The sequence below is a fragment of the Rosa rugosa genome, chromosome 4, assembly GCF_958449725.1.
Source record: "Rosa rugosa chromosome 4, drRosRugo1.1, whole genome shotgun sequence".
Classification (NCBI taxonomy): Eukaryota; Viridiplantae; Streptophyta; class Magnoliopsida; order Rosales; family Rosaceae; genus Rosa; species Rosa rugosa.
Window position 1 is genome coordinate 5,977,940 of NC_084823.1, and position 21,993 is coordinate 5,999,932.

A 21,993-nucleotide genomic window follows, 5' to 3' on the forward strand; every position below is an offset into this window, starting at 1 on the left:
ACCCCAAAATCCCTAAACCATTTTGAAGATTGAATATAAGAGCAAATCGTTGGTCTAGAAAAGAAAAAAAAAAAACAAAAGCCAATCAACTGTTAAAAGCCATTGCTTTTCAGTAAACTGCTCTTAATTGCTTCTGTGTTTGATTTGTAATCCTATTTCGTATTGACATTCTTATGCCTTGGTTTTTCCCTAAAGCCAATCTAACTGTGTGTTTAATTCCCACAGAATTTTATCATCAAATACTCGCCAAGGCTTTAGCGCATTTCTTTCAATCGAAGTTTCTGGTCATAACTTGGTCAGACCTTAGGTAAGCTTCTCTGCTATTTTAATATGATTCCCAATTTTGTGATAATGATATATTCATATTCCTAATTATAGTACCAGATATATAACTTGAAAGCTTTCCAATTGTAATCTAATTTTAAAGCTTTAGACATAAGTTGCTTAGTCTAAATTTTATGGCAGCTTTAGACATTACTGTTTTAAATAATAGATATATGACAGTCAATGCCAATCGATGTTAACCAATCTGATTCAATAATCTAATTTTAAAGCTTTAGGTATAATTTGCTTAGTCTAAATTTTATGGCAGCTTTAGATAATAGTGTTTTAAACATTAGGCATTTGAAAATCAATAGCAATCAATGTTAACCAATCTGATTGAAAATGAGTCACCATCTATGCTTTTGATTTTAAAGGTGGTTTGTCTAAACGATTTTGTTAGTTTTCAAATTGCTATTATAATGGCTACTTTGGGTGTTTACTACATGCTTCGATTAAGTGAAAGAAGACCTTAGTATCTGAGGAATGGTTAAATTTCTCCATGGACTATTCACTATTATTAGGCTTTGATTCCGCTATGGCTATAAACAAATCTCTCTAAAAATTTCAAACGTGGGAAGTAATTGTCTTTGAATTTGGTGCAATTTGAGGTCTGAGTCTTTTGTTTTGTTGCATGTTATGCATGACTATAGTTGTTTTTTGAATTATACTTGCCTATGAGCTGCATACCCTAGAGTATGGATGTGTGCATGGTCTCACTGGTCTGTCAATATGTTAGTCTAGGCTTAAGTTACCGAATCATGTTGGAATTCATAGTTAAATTTCTCCATTGACTATTCACTGTTCTTAGGCTTTCATTCCGCTATGGCTATAAACAAATCGCTCTAAAAATTTCAAAGGTGGGAAATATTGTCTTTGAATTTGGTGCAATTTGAGGTCTGCGTCTTTTGTTTTGTTGCATGTTATGCATGACTGTAGTTGTTTTTAGTTTTTTTATTATATAAAAGATTAAACCTTTGCCTTTTCAATTATAATTGCCTATAAGCTGCATAGCCTAGAGTATGGATGTGTGCGTGCTCTGTCAATATGTTAATATAGGCTTAAGTTTCTTAATCATGTTGGATTCATTGTAGGAACAGTCGGATTACACAAGTGAGTTGGGTTTGATTAGTTTGCTAGTTTTGAGGTTTTAGTGATACTGCTTGAATACTATGAATCAAATATAATGATCATTGTGTTTACAAACATAAAAAAGTCTTACTCAAGGGTAATGACAATTGTCCTGATGTGGGAAACTGTAAATGAATAGGAGGAGTGTGAATTTGAGTGGTTAGTTTCAGATATTGAATCTATGAATTTGAAATTCTAGATAATTGAGCCAGCAGTTTTAGATTTTCAAATCTGCTTCTATTTGATTGTTGAACCATGTTTATATTTGACAACCTGTTATGATTGATTTGATAGAGGTTTTTACTTTTTATTATTGTTGGTGAGGGAAGGAATTTTTTTTTTTAATTTCTTTGTTCTCAATTGATAATTTTAGCTGTTGAAAATGTTGTTATCAGTTTGATACTTTTTTACGCTCTTTTTAATAGAAGTGTTTAATATTCTCTCTTTTCTCTTTTTAATAGAAGTGTTTAATATATCTTAAACATGCTTTTGTTTTTGCTTTTGCAGGTAGGTGAAAGCTTGGAGTTGGTAAAAAAGGAAATTAATTGTTGTTTCGTGAAGAGTGAAAGTATTTCTTGCTTGGTAAGTCTATTTCTCTAGTCTTTCTTAAAAATTCGCCAATAATAAAAATCTTTTTGAAGTTATTGCTGATTTTTTATTATAATCGAACATAATATAAGGAAAGAACAATTCATTCCTTTCATCTTCAGATTAGAAGTTTGTCCGCCTGATGCGTACTATGCACTTTGGAATTTGAGCAGCAGCTTTGTGAAGATTTATCCAATATAATCTTTGAGAACTTGGTTAGTTGGTTTTATCATTATATATTACTTCTTTTCTTAGTTTTCATGTATACTCATAAATGTTACCCACTTGGATGAATTGAGACAGATTGATTGTGCAAGCATGGCAAGTACTGTAGGTGTCTCCAGTTCACTTATTTTGGAAGTTCTCAACCGCAATAACTATGAAAAGTGGAGATTGCGGGTAAAAACTTATTTGTTGGCTGAGGATCTATGGGAGGTTGTCGAAGCAATAACAGAACCTGCAAATCTAGAAGATGATGGAGCAGAATATAAGTCTTGGAGAAAAAAGAATGCCAAGGCTTTATACGTTATTCAAAATTCATGCGGGCCGGAGATGTTTAATTTTATAAGCCAAACTGAAATGGCCAAAAGTGCCTGGGAGGCTTTAGAAAAAATTTCGAGGTTAACAGGTGTGTTTTTTGTCAAAATTTAAAATTTAAAACTCAAAGAATATGCAAGTGTCTCGTTCTAAAATATGCAAATATCTATTACTCTATTTACATGTGTGCAGGGTATTAACCGTCTTGGTTTGGAAATAGGTAGTAAAAGTATGTAATTTGCATATATATAGGACTTGCACAAAACAGAAACTTAAATTACATGTAGACGTAGTGTAACTTTATTTCATGAGTATTTCTTTGTTAATGGATACTTTGAATTCACTATGTAAACTTTATTTCATGAAAATTTCTTTGTAATTGAATACTTTGAATTCCTTGATTATAACTAAAAATAAAAAAGTGGCAGGGACTTTCTAGTAGTTTTCTATAAAACATTTGGAGTGGGAAAGTCACAATATTAAAATGACAATTTTTCACAAAAAACTTGGCAGGGCATGTTGAGAACAGTGCCGAAAACTTCGGGCCCTACATACCGTTCACCGAATTTGTGAGCGAAGGTGATTGGGATAAGGCAAAGGAGTGCCTTAAACTCAAAGAACTAGATCTCCACAGCGCCGTAAGAGCAATAGATCCAAGAGACGGGTGTGGAGACACAGCCATTCACGTAGCAGCCTGGAATGGGCACGTGAATATCGTGAAAGAGTTGGTGCTGTTGATGACCCAAGAAGATCTGAAAATGAAAAACGCTGAAGGTAACACAGCTCTTCATGTAGCAGCATGGAATGGGCAACTGCATATTGTGAAAGAGTTGGTGCTGTTGATGGGAGAAGAAATAAACAGCGATGGTTCCACGGCTCTTCACTTAGCAGCCTATAATGAGAAGGTGGACATTGTGAAGGAGTTGGTGCGGTTTATGAGACCAAAAGACTTGAAAATAAAAGACAGCTATGGTTACACAGCTCTTCACCTAGCAGTCAAGAAGGGAAATGTACCTATAGTGAAAGATTTAGCGGAGTTGGTGGGAGAGGTGAGAGGCCCTGATGGTGACACTGCTCTTCATATAGCAGTCAAGATGGGGGCTACAAAAATTGTGAAAGAGTTGGTGTCGTTGATGAGAAGGGAAGATTTGTCAATAAAAAATGACGAAGGCTACACAGCTTTTCAGCTAGCAGTAAAGAAGGGTAATGTGCCTACTATGAAAGAGTTCATGACAAAAGAAAAAGGTATATTTATTAATTATAATATCTCTAGTCACTTGATTATAAATACTTTGCTCATTTGCGATATTAATTATATTTGTCGGTTGAAGAGTAATTATTTAAGTTTATAAATAATGATATTAAATATACTAATTCCGAAGTTTATACTAATCTCCTTGGGTGTTTAAAGTGGGGATGACATTGGGATTTATGTGTAGAACCCTTTAGTATAGTTACATCCAGAATATATAATACACGATCGAATTAATACATTTCTTAATTGGCAGAGCGCAATTTTAATAGCTATACTCAGTTCATCACTTATGTGGCAAATGGTGATTGGGATAATGCAAAGGAGTGCCTTAATGATGATCCCTGTGACGCAATAACGTTAGTGGATCCAAGAGACGGATATGGAGACACTGCTCTTCATGTAGCTGCTAGAAAAGGGCATGTGCATATTGTGAAAGAATGGATATCGTTGTTGAAGGTGAGAAAAGAAAATTTGCAATTGAAAACCGTAGAAGATTTCGCAACTTTTGGTTCTAGTATAAATTTAGGCGTGACTGAAGAAGTTCTCATGGAAAGGGCCAAAGACATGGTTGAACAGTACGAGAAAACACCTACCGCCATTTTGGATGTACAAAATGCACAAGGTTCCACAGCCCTTCACATAGCAGTATCAGAGGGTAATTTAGATATTGTCAGAGAGTTGGTGCCATTAATGAGAGAAGAAGATTTAGAGATAAAAGATGTTGAAGGATTCACAGCTCTTCACAATGCAGTCGAGAAGGGTTATATTGATATTGTGAAAGAGTTGGTGCCAATTATGAGACAAGAAGGTTTGGAATTAAAAACAGCCAAGGGCAACAATGCACTTCACCTTGCAGTCAGGTTCGGGCATATAAATATTGCGAAAGAGGTGATGTCATTCATGAGAAAAGAAGCTTTGGAAGAAAAAGACGGTGAAGGTTATACAGCTTTAAGATGTGCGTTAGAGGTACGCAAGGATGAAGACGTGATGGAAATAGCCAAGTACATGGCTGAAAACAACAATAAAGTATTTGGCATCAATGTGGCTTCTGGTACGATTCCAGTTGTCGCCTGTTTCGGTAAGGGAAAATCCCATTTGTGTCCCTATCTCTATTCTGTTACTCCGCTTGAATATCTAATGCCCGAGCGCGGTGAGGATGGCGCGCGCTTGATTGTCCGGTGCTTTAGAGGGAAGAAGTTTGGTAAGAGTCTCAACAACTGTATTTATGCCAATTTGCATTCCTTTTTTATAAATTAGAAAAAACGAAATTTAAGAAAGAAAAAAAGATAAAATTTAACAGCTATATTTAGAAAGAAAACGTGATTTTCCTTTTCCTTTTCCTTTTTTTTTTTGGTGAAATCTGATTTTTTTTTCCTTTCTTTACCACTTTATCCTTTATGTGTCATTTTTTAAATTAAAATTTTCAATCAACCATGGGATGAAGAGTTAGCTAAATAAATAACTAGTCTCTCAACACAATCTCCACGCGTGTGTCGGTTGTTCTTTATTTATTTATGTTTACGTTTATAAAATTAATTTTTCGCTAGTGATATTTTGTTGTCCTTTTCTTTTATTGCTGTTTCAATTATAAAAGTAGTTATAAACTGGAGTAGTCCCTCCTCCCATTTTTAGTTTTTTGGATATTTTTCCAGTTTTTAATATTTCCAGTTACCATCATATTCTTTCTATGTTAGATTATATATTCTAGAGTTTTAATTAATTAAGGTCATCATTGGTAGTTTAAAATTTAACCATTTGGGGATGGAGTTGACCTATTAGTTTTAATTAATCAAGGGTACTATAGGTAGTTCAAAAATTTCATCATTCTAAAATGAAGTTGACTTTTATTTAAAAAAAAAAATGAAGTTGGCTTAATATAATAGACTCGCCCCCAAGCACATGTCAATTGATTTTTTATTCTTCTTTTTCTTTAAATTCCAAAATGTCGTGCTCATCATAATTTTGATTTTTTCTCACATTTTGTTTTTTATCAAATAAACAACTCATATACAACAACTAGTCTATTGTGAGTCGAACTCATGACTTCCCACTTACAAAAAAGAGACCTATGTCACTGGACCAAATGATACTTGGCTTTTCTCTCCTATTTTTGTGGCAAATATATTTTTATTTAGGGTTATTATCACAAATGGTACCTGAACTATACCTCAATTTTATCGATGGTACCTGAACTTCAATTTTGATCACAACCAGTACCTGAACTTTTCGATTTCATTTTAAATGGTACCTAGAGCCACCTCCAGTCACTATTCCAACTAAAAATGGCATGTAAAGGCAATCATAGTGATGATCTTTGATGATTTCAAGGGTTGCAATCATATATAGTGATGATTTTTTTGGTAATAGACTTGCCTTGAACTTTTTTTAAATTTTTTTATATTTTAGATTTGGCTTTTTTGGCCGGAATAGTGACCGAATGTGGCCTTAGGTACCATTTAAAATGAAATCGAAAAGTTCGGGTACTGGTTGTGATCAAAATTGAAGTTTAGGTACCATCGATAAGATTGAGATATAGTTCAGGTACCATTTGTGATAATAACCCTTTTATTTACTATATTATCTACATGTATAAATATAAGTATATTATTATGTGTTGGAATACATGGAAGTTTAACCATGAAAAGATGGAGATGACTTAATATATAAGAGAAATTGTCCCCACACTGAAGTTGGGGGTGGTTATGTTTACGTGAGTGGAGTTTTTTAATTTTGTTTTAACATTTTTATCCTGGATGATTAAAATGTTATTCATGATGTTTAATATTTGAGGGTTAGAAAGGTAAAAGAGTTAGTTATGACTGACAACACATTCTTTCTTAAATATTGTCTGTGTGTGTGTATTTTTTTTCTTCTTCTTATATACGGTTATACACAAATTAATTTAGACAAACAGAATTGTTTAATAATCTTTTAGATAAGTTTTTCTTCTTGCAACTGTTTTTTGGTGGATAAAACACTTTTCAACTAAACCACCTATATATATATATATATTATTATATTCTTATATTTAATTTAGTCAAAAAGAATTATTTAACAATCTTTTGATAGTATTTGATCAAAAAAAAAAAAACAATCTTTTAGATAAGTTTTTCTTCTTGCAACTACTTTTTTTTGGGTAGAAGAACACTTTTCTACGAAACCACCTAGTTACCACTGAGTTGTGTTTGAACTTGGAAACCCCGTAACATTAAGGCACTCAAACCACTAAGGTAAGCTATTATTTGCAGTTTAAGTTTTTTTTTTTTAATTTATTATAAATTTCAATGTTTCTTTGTTTATTATTCTACCCTCTATATGTTATGAAATTTTAAACTAGCCTCTGAATTAATATAGAAACTTAACCTTAATACCCGCCCAAACGTATGTAACTTGATTTTTTGAAAATTTGATGAAATTGCGCTTCATTAATCAAATATTGAAGCACAATATTTGAAAATTTATGTGTTAGCTTAAACTAGCCTTTGAATTAATATAGAAACTTAATCTTAATACCCGCCCACCGTATGTAACTTATTTTTTTGTTTTATATATCTTATTGGGAGCTTCAATTCATACCTTTAAAATTGGCATTTGGACCTCCCTACTTAATAGACCTCCAATCACTTTTACAAATAACTAATATGTTATCAACACCTTCCTAATTTTTCAAAAATGCCTATTGTCCAATAAAATCATTAAAAGCCTTTTATTTGGAAAATCCTATTCATATCTCCAAAAGCCCATTGTACTGCTCTTTAACCCTTCCCCCTCTTACTGACTAAAAATTCTTATGAATTTCTTAGTAATAGAAATACATATATGAATCCATGTACAAAACAAAAATAAAGAACAAGAAAATCATGGGAGATGAAAAAGGATGGGGTCTATATCTAGGATATCTCAATGGCCTGAAGGCAAAAACGTTAGAAGCTGATGATGTCCTGAATTTTAAATACACAGATCCATTGTAATCAAGATAGTGCAAAAAGAAGAACATAAAACTTCTAATCCCCTACCTTGTGCGAATACTCCGAAATTAAGGATGCTTTGCTCAATTACTGAATTGTGCTTTATTCCATAGAGCTTGATGTATATTTTAGGGTTTACATTAGAGAAGAAGGTTTTCTCTAAGTTGAAAACTACGTACTGTCTTGGAGGTAAGAAGAAACTCTTTTTTTTTTTTTCCTTGTTTTGTGTCATTATTAGTAATTTCACATGAGTTGACAAAGTCAACTATAACTTGGAAAAAGAGAGGTCCAAATGCCAATTTTGGAGGTATGAATAGAACCTCCATATCTTATTTTTGTATAAAAAATAAATTTTTTATTTTTTATTGAGATCACACGATATCCTCAAAGGCTTTTTAGGCCTAAAGACTAATCCGAATTGGAAGATCTTGTCAGGACGTTTCCTCCCCACTGGCCACCAAGAATAAAACAATAACTTAATTTCGTCAATAAAAAAAAAAAAAAAAATTCTGCATGTCTCAGTTTCATCCTTCAGATAGTATTTTTCTTCTCATGCAACCCTCATTGAAATGTTTGTTTTTTTTAACATATTATCCATGAGTGTCGTTTTAAAACTTATATTATAATTTTTATCCTCATAAAGCCTCCAAAGTATAAGAAATATAAATATTTACAAAAATGCCACTGTATTTTATTTTTCATTATTTATGAAATTGCCACTGCATTCAAACAACTCTTGCGGAAGAGTACGTAATGGTATTATGATGGCAAATAATCCCCATTATTTAAGAAAATGCCACATCTTCTTCTTCTATCTGAAAATGACAGTGGAATCGTGTGTAACGGTCATTCTGGCTTGAGTGTAGCACAAGTTGCTTTTAGTTTGTTAATGCTACTTCATTGAGTTCTAATATATGAAGTTATTTCCTTGATTCAAAAAAATGAAGTGAGACTTGCTCCCTGCATCGTCTGCCTCCAAGAAAGTTATATCACCAAATCTCTTATTTGATTAAAAAATAATATATATTTACACACACATGTATGTTTTAATATTGTTGTTTGATTCTTTTGCGTTCTCTGTACTTTAGATATTGCTTTGGACTTACTTCGGCGTTGCCCTAGATTGGCCATCAGTCCAACCGGATTTGAGTCGTGTTGCCCTATAATGGAATTGGCTGGCATGCATTCTGCATTCTTAAGTGGAACCCAACTTGGATTTGGGCAATATTTGATCTATAATCGTGAGTCTTCTTCCCCTCTGTTGATATATACTAGCCTCTCACATATATGCTCACACGTTTAAATCAATTTTCTTTGAGTCTTTTTGTTTAGTTTTTATTTTCCCAACTGTAAATTAAAAAAAAAAATTCAACTACAGTTGAGACTTGAGTAGTAGTATTTTTTTATGTTCTTCTATTTTCATATATTCTTATTTTTATTTTACGAAATTATTTTTTACATGTTACTTTTTTATTGTTAAAGTTTTAATCCACTGGGGTTATTAAATTTTTTAAATTGCTAAGTTTTGTTTGCTTAATTATATAACACTAAATTATAAGTTTATAACTTATGGTCCTTTATTCAAAAAAAAAAAAAAAAAAAAAACTTATGGTCCTTTATTCAAAAAAAACTTATGTTCCTTACTTATTTCAATTAATTTAGGACTAAATTTAATTTGCCTCCTTCAATTTTGGGTCAAACATTAGTTCAGTTTTTGATATTATTTTTTTTAATCATGATCATCCCTACACTTCCAATTTTCATCACCCGCGTTCAAATTTCAAAATTGCCTACATTTGTGACGTCACAAGCTGACTTGGCACCAACGTGAGAGCTTACTTTTTAGACTTTGAACCCCTAAAGAAGGGCAAAATGGAGATCTCCCCTTTCTGATGAACTTCTCCTTCAACCTCTCTCTCCCTTCAACGAATACAGCCACACCTCACTCTCCCATTTTCTTTCTTTCACTTCTCCACCAAATTCTCATTAATTCCACCCTAAATCTACCCCCCAATTCAAAACAAATGGGCATCTGCCGTCCTCAGCCACCTCAACTGCTCTAAAGACCCCTATTCCAAAACGCACTGCATCATCAGCCTTTAATGTCTCACATCTCCAAAGCCCTAGTGGAGGTCGAGGTCAAGTTGACGCTTCCGGATGCTACGGCCGACGACCAAGTCACCACTCTGCTAGTCACGTTCCACCTCGAAACCCACTGCCAAGAGAATCTCTTCGTCTTCAAAGCCGAGCTTTCGGTGCGGTGAGCAGTCCTCCGACTCTGATTCTCCAACCGAAACCTTCTCGGCTCCGTGACGTTGAAGGCGAAGGCGGTGCAGGTTGACGGTAGAGAGAGGTTGAAGGAAAAGTTCGTTACGAAGGGGAGATGTCCATTTTGCCATTCTTAAGGGTTCAAAGTCTGAAAAGTAGGCCCTCATGTCAGTGTCAATTCAGCTTGTGACGCCACAAATGGAAGCAATTTTGAAATTTGAACGCGGGTAATGAAAATTGAAAGAGCAGGGATGATCATGTGTCACGCCCTGAATTTCGATCACAAATAATAATACAATTAAATCAAACACAAATACTCTAGGAGTGATGGTTCGGACATCAACACTAACTACCTGTAAATTTTTTTTCCTTCTAACACAAGCAACCAAGATGTCCCGAATCCACAATATGAATACAGACTCGTTCTTTAGAGTCACATATTAGATTATACCAAGTTTAACTGAAACTGCAATTCAATAAGTAAACTCATGCACAACGTTCAGTACATAGTAGAAGATGAACAAGTGCATAACAAAATTAGGTTGATAAACCTGCTACTGTAACAATAAGGAAGCTCTACGGCTTTAACCACGCTCACCCTAACCTGCAGGATAACCTCTACATCATGGAGTAGTACACCGGGTTGCAACAACAAATCCGGTAAGCTTTTACAAGCTCATGTGAGTAAACTCAAACAACCAAAACAGAACACATGCTTAAGTTATCTCAGCCTAGGAAAAAACAAGCATATATCACAGTAGAAAACCTCAATTTCTTAATCATAGTCAAAACAAAACCACTTCAAGTAATGTTTGAAATCATTTTAACGCTCAGGCAAATTACAAAATCACACCAAAGCAACTCACACTAAGAACAAAAAACCACCTTTTTCAATTCAAGGAAGCAACTCACACAATCGTGAGAAATGCACCCAAATCAACTTGAGGAAGCAACTCACCCAAATCGAGATAAATCCACCCAATTCAACTTGAGGAAGCAACTCACCCAAATCGTGATAAATCTCAACATCCTTTCTTCAAAATCATATAAATTAAAATCTCAACAATTCAAATATGAAAACCAGACCCATCTTGGAAGGTAAAAGAAAGAATACACTCGAAACTCTCTTATAAAACACGTAATCATGAGTCGCAATAACACTCAGTTACCCCCATGAATTACAATGGTAGACAGACTAGAGCTCTAACTAATTGTAACCAATCACCCGGCTAAAGGCTTGGTTCTCAATTTCATGCCTTTTTCATCGTTTGTGACCTCTGATCTTCCGACCCTTCTGGTCTTCAAACCCATCTCATCTTCAAACCCATCTGGTCTTCAGACCATAACATTTTAAAGAAGCCGCATAGGACTTAAAAATGTTACTCAAATCTAAATAAAATATTTCACACGCTTCGGCACCATTATTATCTCTGATACAAAGGCCAAAACATTTAAAAAGGTCGCGCAAGACTAAAAATGTTACACAACAGTCAATGCTTTTCAAACAATACATCATTTCCACAATATATTGTTAAGTGCTGATGTGGATTAAATATAAACTACCTTTTTTCAGACATGGCGATGACTGTTTTTTTTCTTTGCTATTTCTTTATTAATTTGTATATTCGTTAGGCCCTAAAGAGTTTTTAGAAAAATTATTATCTTATGAATTTAGTGAGATTTTCATTTTAGTGCACAGGCTTTAGTTTGGACCAGAAGAATTTATTATTTGACTGAGATTATTAATGTAACGCCCCAAACTGCACATCACCAGCTTGGACACGTCACAGTGGCACGTGTCTCTAAGATATAAACCAAAGGTTCAATCTACATCCCAAAAACCCGTAAGGCATTTTGTAAAATGACATTATTCAAAAACCGCACAGCGAAAACGCTTAAATTTTTTAGGTGAACCTTTAAATCATCAAATAAACTTTGTTCACTTAGAGCTTGGCATGACCCATTTCTCGAGACATAACAAACTTCGAGAAATAAAGAATTTAGCAAAGATTCAATATTCAACCAATGTTCAACAATATCTGGAATGACGATGTTCAGGAAATAAAGGTCAATAGTAGACCCAAAACCTGATTCCTGTATGAAAGTTTGTTTAGCGATTCCACACACCCTGCTTCGTCTTCCAATGCCGTCACTAATGCACAGTACCTGCATACACACTGTTGTAGGGGTGAGCTTACGTCCTTGTTGCTTTATAGGACCTACCCCAGCTAGGTTTTATAACCAATAATATTTTTGGGATCCTAGTATGAAAACAAAATGCATATAAATCAGAACAACAAACTTAAAATATTTTCCATCTTAAAACCCGATGCATGAAATTCAAATAAACACAGCGCCACATATTACCTGTCGGCCAGTCCCATAGACCCATTACATGACGTTACCTCACAAATTTTAGGGTAGTAAGAGCGTCCGTTACGTAGCTACATACACGGAATCAAGTCGTCATTGTGATCGAAGCAGCTTTTGACTGATGCAGCTAACCCTCCGAAGGTTAAGGGGGTCGAACACAAAAAGAACAAATCTTCAGTTTGTGGTTTTGAATTTACCTTCAACCATCAAAGTAACTCAATTTGAGCTAACAGAGGTCTTAAGCAAGCATAAACTTGCAGCCACTGTGCTCTGTGATCGTCGATAATAGCACATCCCAATTCTCTCCTTCAGTCCGAAGTGCAGCAATTCTTGATTCTAGGACGAGAACCAATATCGAAAACAAGCCCAGAAACTCCAGAGCAGTCGCCGGAAATAGGAACCCACGGTGGTGACCGAAACCATGAAAACATCAAATCCCTAATACTTGACCGAAATCGAAATTCAAATATACCAGCATGTAAAACATGAGGAGGCGACCTACCGCAAGCAACCTAGATGGTGATCGTTGTCGCCGGAACCCGAAAACAACCCAAATATCAATGTGGTCAAAACGTAACCAAAATTGAAAACCAATAATAACAGGTACCTTAAACAATCCCGAGAATCGCCGGAAAACGCCACGAATACGCGGGAAAACTCAAACCTTCACGGTGTCGATTCTCACTCCATAACCCACGAATGGACAATCGATACCAGATGGAGGTCGGCGCCGGAGAGTCGATCCAAACGCAACCGGTTAGCCGTTGTGAAGTGGCCAAACTACGGAGTTTCGGTCGGACCTAGTCGCCGGGTCGAAAGTGTGAGAAGGTTCTGGTGTGATCTGGTGTGCTGACCTCACTCTAGTAATTGTGTACTCAATTTCAACAGCTCAGATTAAGAGGTGGAGGATTTTGAAGATCCAGATCGAGCCACTTGATTTCTATTTTTCTTTAATACTTTATTTAATTGTGAAACTTCCGAAAATCACTAAAAATAGCTCAGATATCTGAAAAATTCTCCCGAACTTCTCACGAACTCGTCGTGTCATGTACATTGTTATCAAACTCTTAAATCAAGAATTTTACATTTTGAAAAATTCTAAAAAGGATGCAGCTATTGCCACCCTACCATTTTCTTTGTTCACCCTACAAATATTTGAATTATTGAAAGACTATATTACCCAAATGCAAAATGACTAATAAGTACACTAATTTTCTAAAATTCAAATCTATAAGGAAAACAAAATACATAACTAACTAAATGCAAAACTACTTAATTTATCTTCTAATAACATTACTTCTCCATCCAAATTTCAATTTATTACAATTTTTTTATCGTTTTATTTCAATTCGTTATTCAATTCACAAAACCATTAGTGTTAACTTCATCAAAATTTTTGTAAGACCTTTATGAACACCGAAAGTAAAAAATTTAAAACACGAAAGAAAAAAAATCAATCTTTTGTTCATTGCTCATAGTAGCACTTACTAATTTTTTTAATATGGATTGAAATAAAACGAACATTGAAACTGAATGGAAAAAATAAAAAAAAATGGAAGTAAATCAAATTATGATTTTATTAGGAAACTTTAATATATTTTAGTATGTCTTTTTAATTGATATAAATTAAATGAGAAATTTTCGTTGAACAAAATTTCTTTTTTAATTTGATATGTCATATGATGGAGGATATTCGTGGAAAAAGAAATAGGTTAGATAAGTAAATCTAATAATTAAAATTAAAATGTAGGGTGTAATGAGCAAGTAGGGTGAACAAAGAAAATTATAGGGTGGCAATAGCCGCACCCTTCTGAAAAATATTCTCCAGCATTTCAATAATTAACGAGATCATTGGACGATATCAATTAAATTCTATAAATAAATTTTCGGGGCTCACAATTAATGTGTCAAACATTCATTTATTGAGATTTACTGTATAGGGAGTTAAAGAGGAGGATATATAGGACATTTTAAAAAGTCAAATTAAAATTAATATCCTAAAAATAAATAGGATGTGTGAATATAGATTTTGGGTGTGTAATAACACCCCTTCATTGTCAAAAAGCCCTTTATTGTAAAAAAGTCAAAAAAACAAAAATAACAACACCATTGATATACTATTCACTTTTATTGATAGGTTTACGCATTGAACCTGCTAATTTGAACACTTCTGATACTTGCATCAATATTTCAAAACAAGAGGATGATCGAGACAATCAAATGGATCTCATTCGCTCAGGTACCTTGCATAGTATAATTATAACCATGACTATTGTTTTTTTTTTTGTTTTTTGTTAATTGTTCCGTGAGAGAAATAATATTTGACAAGTTTTTTTAGTTGTGTTCCATTTACTAGAGCATCTCCATGCCAACTTCCCTATATCTTGTTTTTTTCTATTTTAGGAGAAAAGATGCATTTTTTTTCTTTTGCTCAAACAGCTTTTAGAGAGAGTGAAGAGAGAGAAAACAAAAATATCTGTATTTAGAGCAAATTGTATAATTATAGGGAATCATCTTTTAGGAAGTTTTTTTCTCGTTTCTCTCTTCTGTCTTCAAATTATTATTATTTTCATCATTAATTATTTGATTATATTTTTAAAATTTTAAATATTTAACCATGGATAATAAATTCTAATGAATATAATAGAAATCCTGTTGTGATTGCGGAAGAAAAATTATAAAGAATTTAATTTTTAGTGGATTTTATCAGGAAACTATTAGAGATGCACTTATATGTATAAAACTTTGGGGCCGTGACCACTTACTCAATTTCAGCTTAAAAATTGCCCAATTACTCCGAGTTTTTTAACCCCATTTACCCACTCTAACATCTGCTGACAGTTTTGCCCCTATTAATTAAATTGAAACTCATCTCTCAGACTCTCTCTCTCTCTCTCTCCCCCCGATCTCCACCTCCAGTTTCTCTCTCTCTCTCTCTACCTCCGGCCGACTGCCAGACTCTCTCTCTCTCTTCTCAGAAAAGCCTCCTCCAGGTCGTCTGGCCACCTCCAGGCGTCTCACAGGCGCGGTCAATCCGAACCAGTCCGAAATCCGTCGGGTAATCCTTGGCCAGATTGTTCCTGTCGATCCAGTCCGATCCCTCCGCCGACACGCTCGATTTCAGATCCTCCCACTTCTTGTACTCAATGAATCGGACGACATAGTTTTGGGGACAAGGATCTAGGGTCGTGTTGGGCTCTAGGGTTGGGGGATTCTGGTGGGGTTTGAAAATGGAAGAGAGAGAGATGGAGACGGAGATGTTGATGGAGACGATGATGAAGAAGAAGGAGAATGATGACGTGGCGGTCAGAGGAGTAGTCATAGTAGTCATAGCAACTATGCAAGTATTATTTTCATGGCCCTCTTTCTATCCATTGCGGCAACTATTATTTATTTATTTTATTTTTTTGGTAAATTTGGCAGAAGGCTTATAAGGAAAGAAGAAAGAAGAATGAAAAAAAAAGTTTTATTCAGTAGTTATACATGTCTATTGCGGGGCAATAATAAGATTATTGGGAGGCAATAATATGAGTATTGGGGGGGCAATAATATGCATATAAATTGATCAATTGTGCCTGTAGTGTATTCATTTTGGTTTTGGGAGTTTATGCAATTCACTGGAGGGCAATAATATGATTATTGGAGGCAATAATATGATTATTGGGAGGCAATAATATGAGTATTGGGGGGCAATAATATGATTACTAGGGGGCAATAATATGGTTACTGGGTATTATTAGGGGGCAATAAATTCAGACGCCGGAATCCGGTGACCGGTCGCCGGAGTCGGGTCACCAGTCGCCGGAGTCCGCCACCAGAGTCAAGCAAGGTCTCCAATGACTTATTTCTCTAAGTGACAAAAAAGGAGAGGGCAAAATTGTCCCAAAAATAAATAAAGATGAATTAAAAAATACTTAATTGGGTATTAGGGAAATAATCTCTTAGAGTGTTTGGGTAAGTGAGCAATTTTTAAGCTAAAATTGGGTAAATGATCATTTCCCTAAAACTTTTTGATTATGATAAAGTTTGGCCTAATGATCTTGATACTGAGTTATATTATAAGTTTTGTGGATAATTTAGGTTGTTTGAGTTGTTTATTTAATAAAATGATTGAATAAAAAGTCAATGAGTGGTATATTAAGTCAGGAGTGTATTAAGTATTTAGGGATGTGTGAATAAAATTTCTTAAACTCAAACCACAGAGAAAGAAAGAAAAAATGAAAATCCTATGCCTAAGTTTCCAGATTAGTTCAACGAATTCAATGCAATTTTTCGAACAATTACCCGATCTAATTCTCTTTTCACTATATTTTTCATTTGATTTCAAAGTCTCAGCAGATTCACCTTCTGATGAAACTTTCATTGACCTAAAAAAATCGCTAGAAAGATCAACATAGAGATCTACCATCCTTCTAATCTTGTTGCTAAGCTTTCTAAGTAAGCCCACATTCCTGTTGAGGTTATCAAGGATCTTGGTCATGGTTTTGGTTAATTTTATTGATTAGCCGTCTATTCTGGTCAAAAATGTTTTGGACTTGTTCAAAGCTCTTATGAAATGTGTGCATAACCTTGCTATTTAATTGGACTCCATTTTCTATGATAGTATATATACCACCTTCCATCTAATTTGAATTCAACCAAAACCAATGCTTGTCCATCCAACACAACCCATAAATGCGTAGAAGGTAGTAATGGAATTATGAGAAGTTTCTCTCTCTCTCTCTCTCTCTCTCTCTCATATCAAAACCCAGAAATTGCTATTCAAATAGGGGTTCGGCTGTCATGCAGATCTGCATGGTATGCAGACTGCCTATATAGGCACGTGCATGGCACGTAATGACACCCTAAACTCTAAACACATGACCACACATCCCATCTGCGTAGTATGCAGGTCTGTATAGCAGAATTTTCCATTCAAATAAAGGTTTCTTCTCTTCTTCTTTTTTTCTCAGCAAGCCCATGTCAGATCTCCAAAACTCCTTTGACTAAATCCAAAGTTTTGATTTTGAAGTGTGTATCTAATAAGTCTGGTCTAGGAATTTAGATACAAAATACTTGCTTTGAAAGTATGAGATCCGAATCATGGAAAGCTGCAATTCAATCCCTTTCATTTTCTTCAATTTGCTCGAAGTTTTGATGAAACATGTCTGCCGGCCATGACTGGTAGCTCTGTGGGTCGGGGAAGAAGAGATCTGGGTTTGTGTTAAAATATATAATTTTTTTAAATATATATTTGTTTAATTTTTAGTTTTTTTGGTAAAGTTAATAGATTTAAGGACCGAAAACACTTTCTGTTTTAACAACAAGATCATTAAGATAAAGTGTTGTAGAGCAGATCCCTAGGGTTTCTGAGCAGAGTGTGGCGGCGATGTGGTCGTCTTCACCGGCGAGCCGCGTTGTATTTCGTGCGTTGCAGATCTTAGGGTCTGTTTGGTGGTGGTAGAGGTTTCGAAAAGATCCGGTTGTTCTAGGATATTGGTGGTCGGGTCTTGGCGCTGTGAATCGAGGTGGATCAGCAGTAGGTATGTCGGACTGATACCGCCGTGACTGGGGTCTGGGTGAAAAACTAATTGCTGCAGTGTTGGATGAGTGCCGGCGGGTTAGCGGGTCAGATTTTCATACCGACTGGGCGAAGTTGAGGTCGAGACGATTGACAATCGGCGTTGGAGTGCTACCAATCTGTAGGCGCTGGTGTTGTAGTGCAGTGCTGCTTCTGAGGATGGCTGCCTGGGGTGGACTCCCCAGACAGGGCGGAGACGGCGGCGGTGATAGGCTGGCGGTGACAGGGTGCTCGGACCAGCGTCCTTTTCTGGGTTTGGACCTCTGGGCCTGGGCCTGGATCACATGGGCATACCTGGGCCCATTTCAGTAAGTCTGAGAATTGGGCTTGGGTCTTTGAGCCTGGGCATAAACTTGGACTAAGGGGCAGTTGGGCCTTCGGGCCTAGACTTGAGCTCAAGCTTGGGCTGGTTGAGTTTGCTACAGTGGCATTGGATAAGAAGAGCAAGACCGACCTGTTGCTGAGGTTGTTGGCTCCTGAAGAGGCTAAGGATGGTGCTGACTCCAACCCTAAGGGGGATGAGCTAGTATTTTCTTAAGTCTTTGCTATTAGACATCTGGTTACAAGCCTTCTAGAGTTGGAATAGTCTCTATGAGTTGTTCTAAGATGTTTCTAGTTGTTATTTGTACCACAATGACGTGCTGGAAAATTAAACTAGATGAATGATTTTTCCTTAGAATAGCGAGGTTGTTCTTGCTCGTTTTAGGCTTGCTTTCCGGCGAGCGTGATTTTTCCTTAGAATAGCGAGGTTGTTCTTGCTCGTTTTAGGCTTGCTTTCCGGTGAGCGTCCCTTTAGACTTTAATGAGTTTAGTATTGACTTAGATAGGTTTATCCGGTTTCACCGGATTCTTATGTAAGTGCATGTTAGACTCTGGCCTGTTTTCATGGCTTTGATATCTAATAACATCAAATCCTATTAAAAAAAAAAAACAGAGTTAAGGGTATGTTAGTAGGGAGGACAGGTGTCAACAAAATATGGAAGTGACAGAATTGGGTTAGAAGAAATGGGGACAGTTGATTTCCTTCCAAGATGAACTAGAAGCAAAATTAATCCACCCCAACCCAATTATGCAAGTGCCACAATTTACTGATCCCGAACGTAAGCGGCCCTTGTTAGGGCTAATGTGGCCTAGGACCCTAAACACGTCTCCCCTTAGTTTGCGTGTCTTCGATTGAGGAAGAAGTAGTCCAAAAAAAAAAAAAACAAAAAACTCTTAAGGTCATACTAGTAATTTTGGTTTAAAAAAATGTTAGATGTATAATCTTACATTAACGAATAACTAAAGAAAAAACGTATAGATGAAAGTACCACATTAATACAAAATTTTGAGTTCAAGTATTACATTGATAGATATTGGTAGTTTTTTATTTTTTCATTTTTTTTATTGGGAGATATTGTTGATAGTTGGATAAAAGAATTCAAACACTGATGGTGAATTTTACTCAAAAAAGAGTAATGCTAAATAACTTTTTTAGGTAATACTTATAAATCATTTTAGGCGGCAGTTACTTTTTCAGATACTTCGTAAAAATACATACCATTAAATGAAATTGTGATGTCTCATCAACTGCGACATAAATTAATTTCTAGCAAATACTAGAGAACAGTGGTTCAACTTCCGTATCTTTTTTAATAAAGTCTCATGCAATAGGATGCTTGTCATCTAAGGTTTTTAACTCTTGACATTCAAGGTCCATCACTTCGATTATCAAACTTGACAAATAAAAATTGAAATGACTCAAAAACAAGCATTCATAAAATCTTTAGTGAATTAGGGTTAGCTCAAGTAGTTATGGTGAAAGATTGAGTTCGAATTAAACTAGGTCATGTGTTTGATCATCTCTAATGTAAAATATATATATATATATATACGGAGGCGTTCCAAAGAGGACGTCCGCACTTTCGTTAAAGTGCGGACGGCGCTGCTGCAGCTCGGCTCGGGGCGCGACGGAGAGGCGGAGGTTGTCGGAAGGACGCCAGGGGTCGGGCGGAGAGGTCTGCAGTCGGTGGAGTCGCCGGCGACGTCGTTGCAGCGCAGCCCAGAAAACCTGCAGTTGCAGGTCGGGTTGCTGCCCAGAACCTGCAACTCGGACCTCCTCCGACCTCGAACGCTGTCCAGACCCGTCTGCCAAGCCTCCGGCCTCCGTCCGCCAAGCCCCGAGCCGCCGTCGCCGTCCGCACTTTGCTAAAGTGCGGACGTCCGCTTCAGAACCGGCCTGTATATATATATATATATATATATATATATTTGTTACTAAAGAAGGGAAATATGCCGCTTTGGCCTAGTATAGCCCGACCCGTTTGAGGGCGGCCGGACCCATTCAGTGCTTCAACCCTATACAAGGAAAATATATTACATGTACAAATATTATATCAATGGCTTTTATGACATACTATATGCATCCAGGCATAAGAACTAGCCACCTAGATGCCTCCAATAACTTCCCTATTATTTACTCCAACAGTTTCCTAAACCTATCCTTATTTTTTTTTTTTTTGAATCAATGAAATAACTTGTATTGAAAGATAGCTCAAGTGAGCTGATTACAATCTTTATCAAGCACATCGAAAATACTTTCTGGTGCTTGACTCGTCCAGACAACACCCTGGGTCGCTTCAAAACCTATAGCTGCTAAACGGTGTGCCACCCTATTACAAGATCGAGGAGTATAAGCGAAGTGCACTCCTTTCAGTTTCCCCCAAGTACGATGGATGTCATCTACAATGCTGCCATTAGCCAACAGCTCATAGTCTGGACAATGTATCTCCTGAATAGCTTCCATACAGTCACTTTCAATGGTGACTTCATTGATTTGAAGCGAGTACAGTAGATCAATTCCTTCTCGGATTGCTAGAAGCTCACATTGTTTTGGTGAGGCTGTGCATGGAATTGGTCTAGCAAAGGCAGCGACAAACTGTCCAGTAGCATCTCGGATTACACCTCCAATTCCACCATTATTTTGATTATGCATGAAGGCAGCATCCACGTTTAATTTATAACAACCATTAGTTGCAGGCACCCATTTCTGCCTGGTATGTTTCACCGGTTTGAGACTTCCAGGCTTGGCTTTTTGAAAGTCCTCCAACCAAGTAACACAACTTAGCATCAAATCTTGAGCAGTTTGTTGAGTGCCAGACCATAACATGTTGTTCCTATTCTTCCAAATGGCCCAGATAATCATCAATAGCTTTGCAAAGATTTGTGGTTGGAGGCTCATTGCTCGTTCTAGCATCCATTCTTTGAAATTGATATTAGGCAGCAAACTGTCCTGCAAGTTAAATGGTGGAGCTATAAGAAGTTGCTTAGCAAGGGGACACTTACAGAACAAATGGGAGTTATCTTCAATGGGATGAATACAAAGTAGACAACTCGTCTCTCCATTGTAACCCTTGGTGAGCAGCCTTTCTCTTGTGGCTAACAAGTTGTTGCAAGCTCTCCATACACAAATTTGGACCTTCCCTGGGACTTGTGCTTTCCAGATCTTGTTCCACAGCTCCTTATACGGATTACCATTAGATGTCGAGGTTAGAGCTTGTTGTAGCACTTGGTCCCGTGCAATCCAATAAGCTGTTTTCACCGAATAAAAACCCTTTTTCTCCAAACTCCAAACAAGTCGATCTTGGTTGGCCTGTCTACTCAACTGGATGCATAGAATTTTTGTGGCAATATCAGCAGGAAATAAAGCTTGGACAGTGGTAGGTATCCATTCTCTAGTATGGGGATTAATTAGATCAACTACCTTTTCACAGTGAGCTTGTGGAGGCCGTGAAATCCGATATTGTTGAGCAGTAGGAGTCCATCTATCGTCCCATATGTTAACAAGATTTCCATCTCCTATCTTCCACTGTATCCCTGCTTTTAAGATTGGCCTTCCATTGAGAATACTTCTCCAAGAAAAGGATGGTGAGTCTCCAAGTTCAGCGTTCCAAAAAGTACCATATGGGAAATATCTAGCTTTGTATAATTTTGCTATTAAAGAGTTAGGATTG

At 36.1% G+C, this 21,993-nt stretch overlaps 1 protein-coding gene across 9 annotated transcripts in view; it reads left to right on the forward strand.

Annotated features, from left to right (window-relative positions):
• The window catches only part of LOC133707372 (uncharacterized), a 41,038-nt gene that overhangs the window by 356 nt on the left and 18,689 nt on the right, over nucleotides 1–21,993 (forward strand). For 2 of the 9 annotated variants that reach the window (XM_062132940.1, XM_062132932.1), the window contains exons 2-9: nucleotides 226–307; nucleotides 1,960–2,034; nucleotides 2,163–2,255; nucleotides 2,344–2,668; nucleotides 3,091–3,822; nucleotides 4,086–5,033; nucleotides 8,889–9,041; nucleotides 14,579–14,680. In XM_062132940.1, coding sequence (XP_061988924.1) covers nucleotides 2,359–2,668; nucleotides 3,091–3,822; nucleotides 4,086–5,033; nucleotides 8,889–9,041; nucleotides 14,579–14,680 — 2,245 coding nt within the window. In that variant the 5' untranslated portion in view covers nucleotides 226–307; nucleotides 1,960–2,034; nucleotides 2,163–2,255; nucleotides 2,344–2,358. The remainder of the gene's footprint in view (nucleotides 1–225; nucleotides 308–1,959; nucleotides 2,035–2,162; nucleotides 2,256–2,343; nucleotides 2,669–3,090; nucleotides 3,823–4,085; nucleotides 5,034–8,888; nucleotides 9,042–14,578; nucleotides 14,681–21,993) is intronic. The other 7 variants (XM_062132935.1, XM_062132934.1, XM_062132937.1 and 4 more) reach the window with 7 other exon arrangements.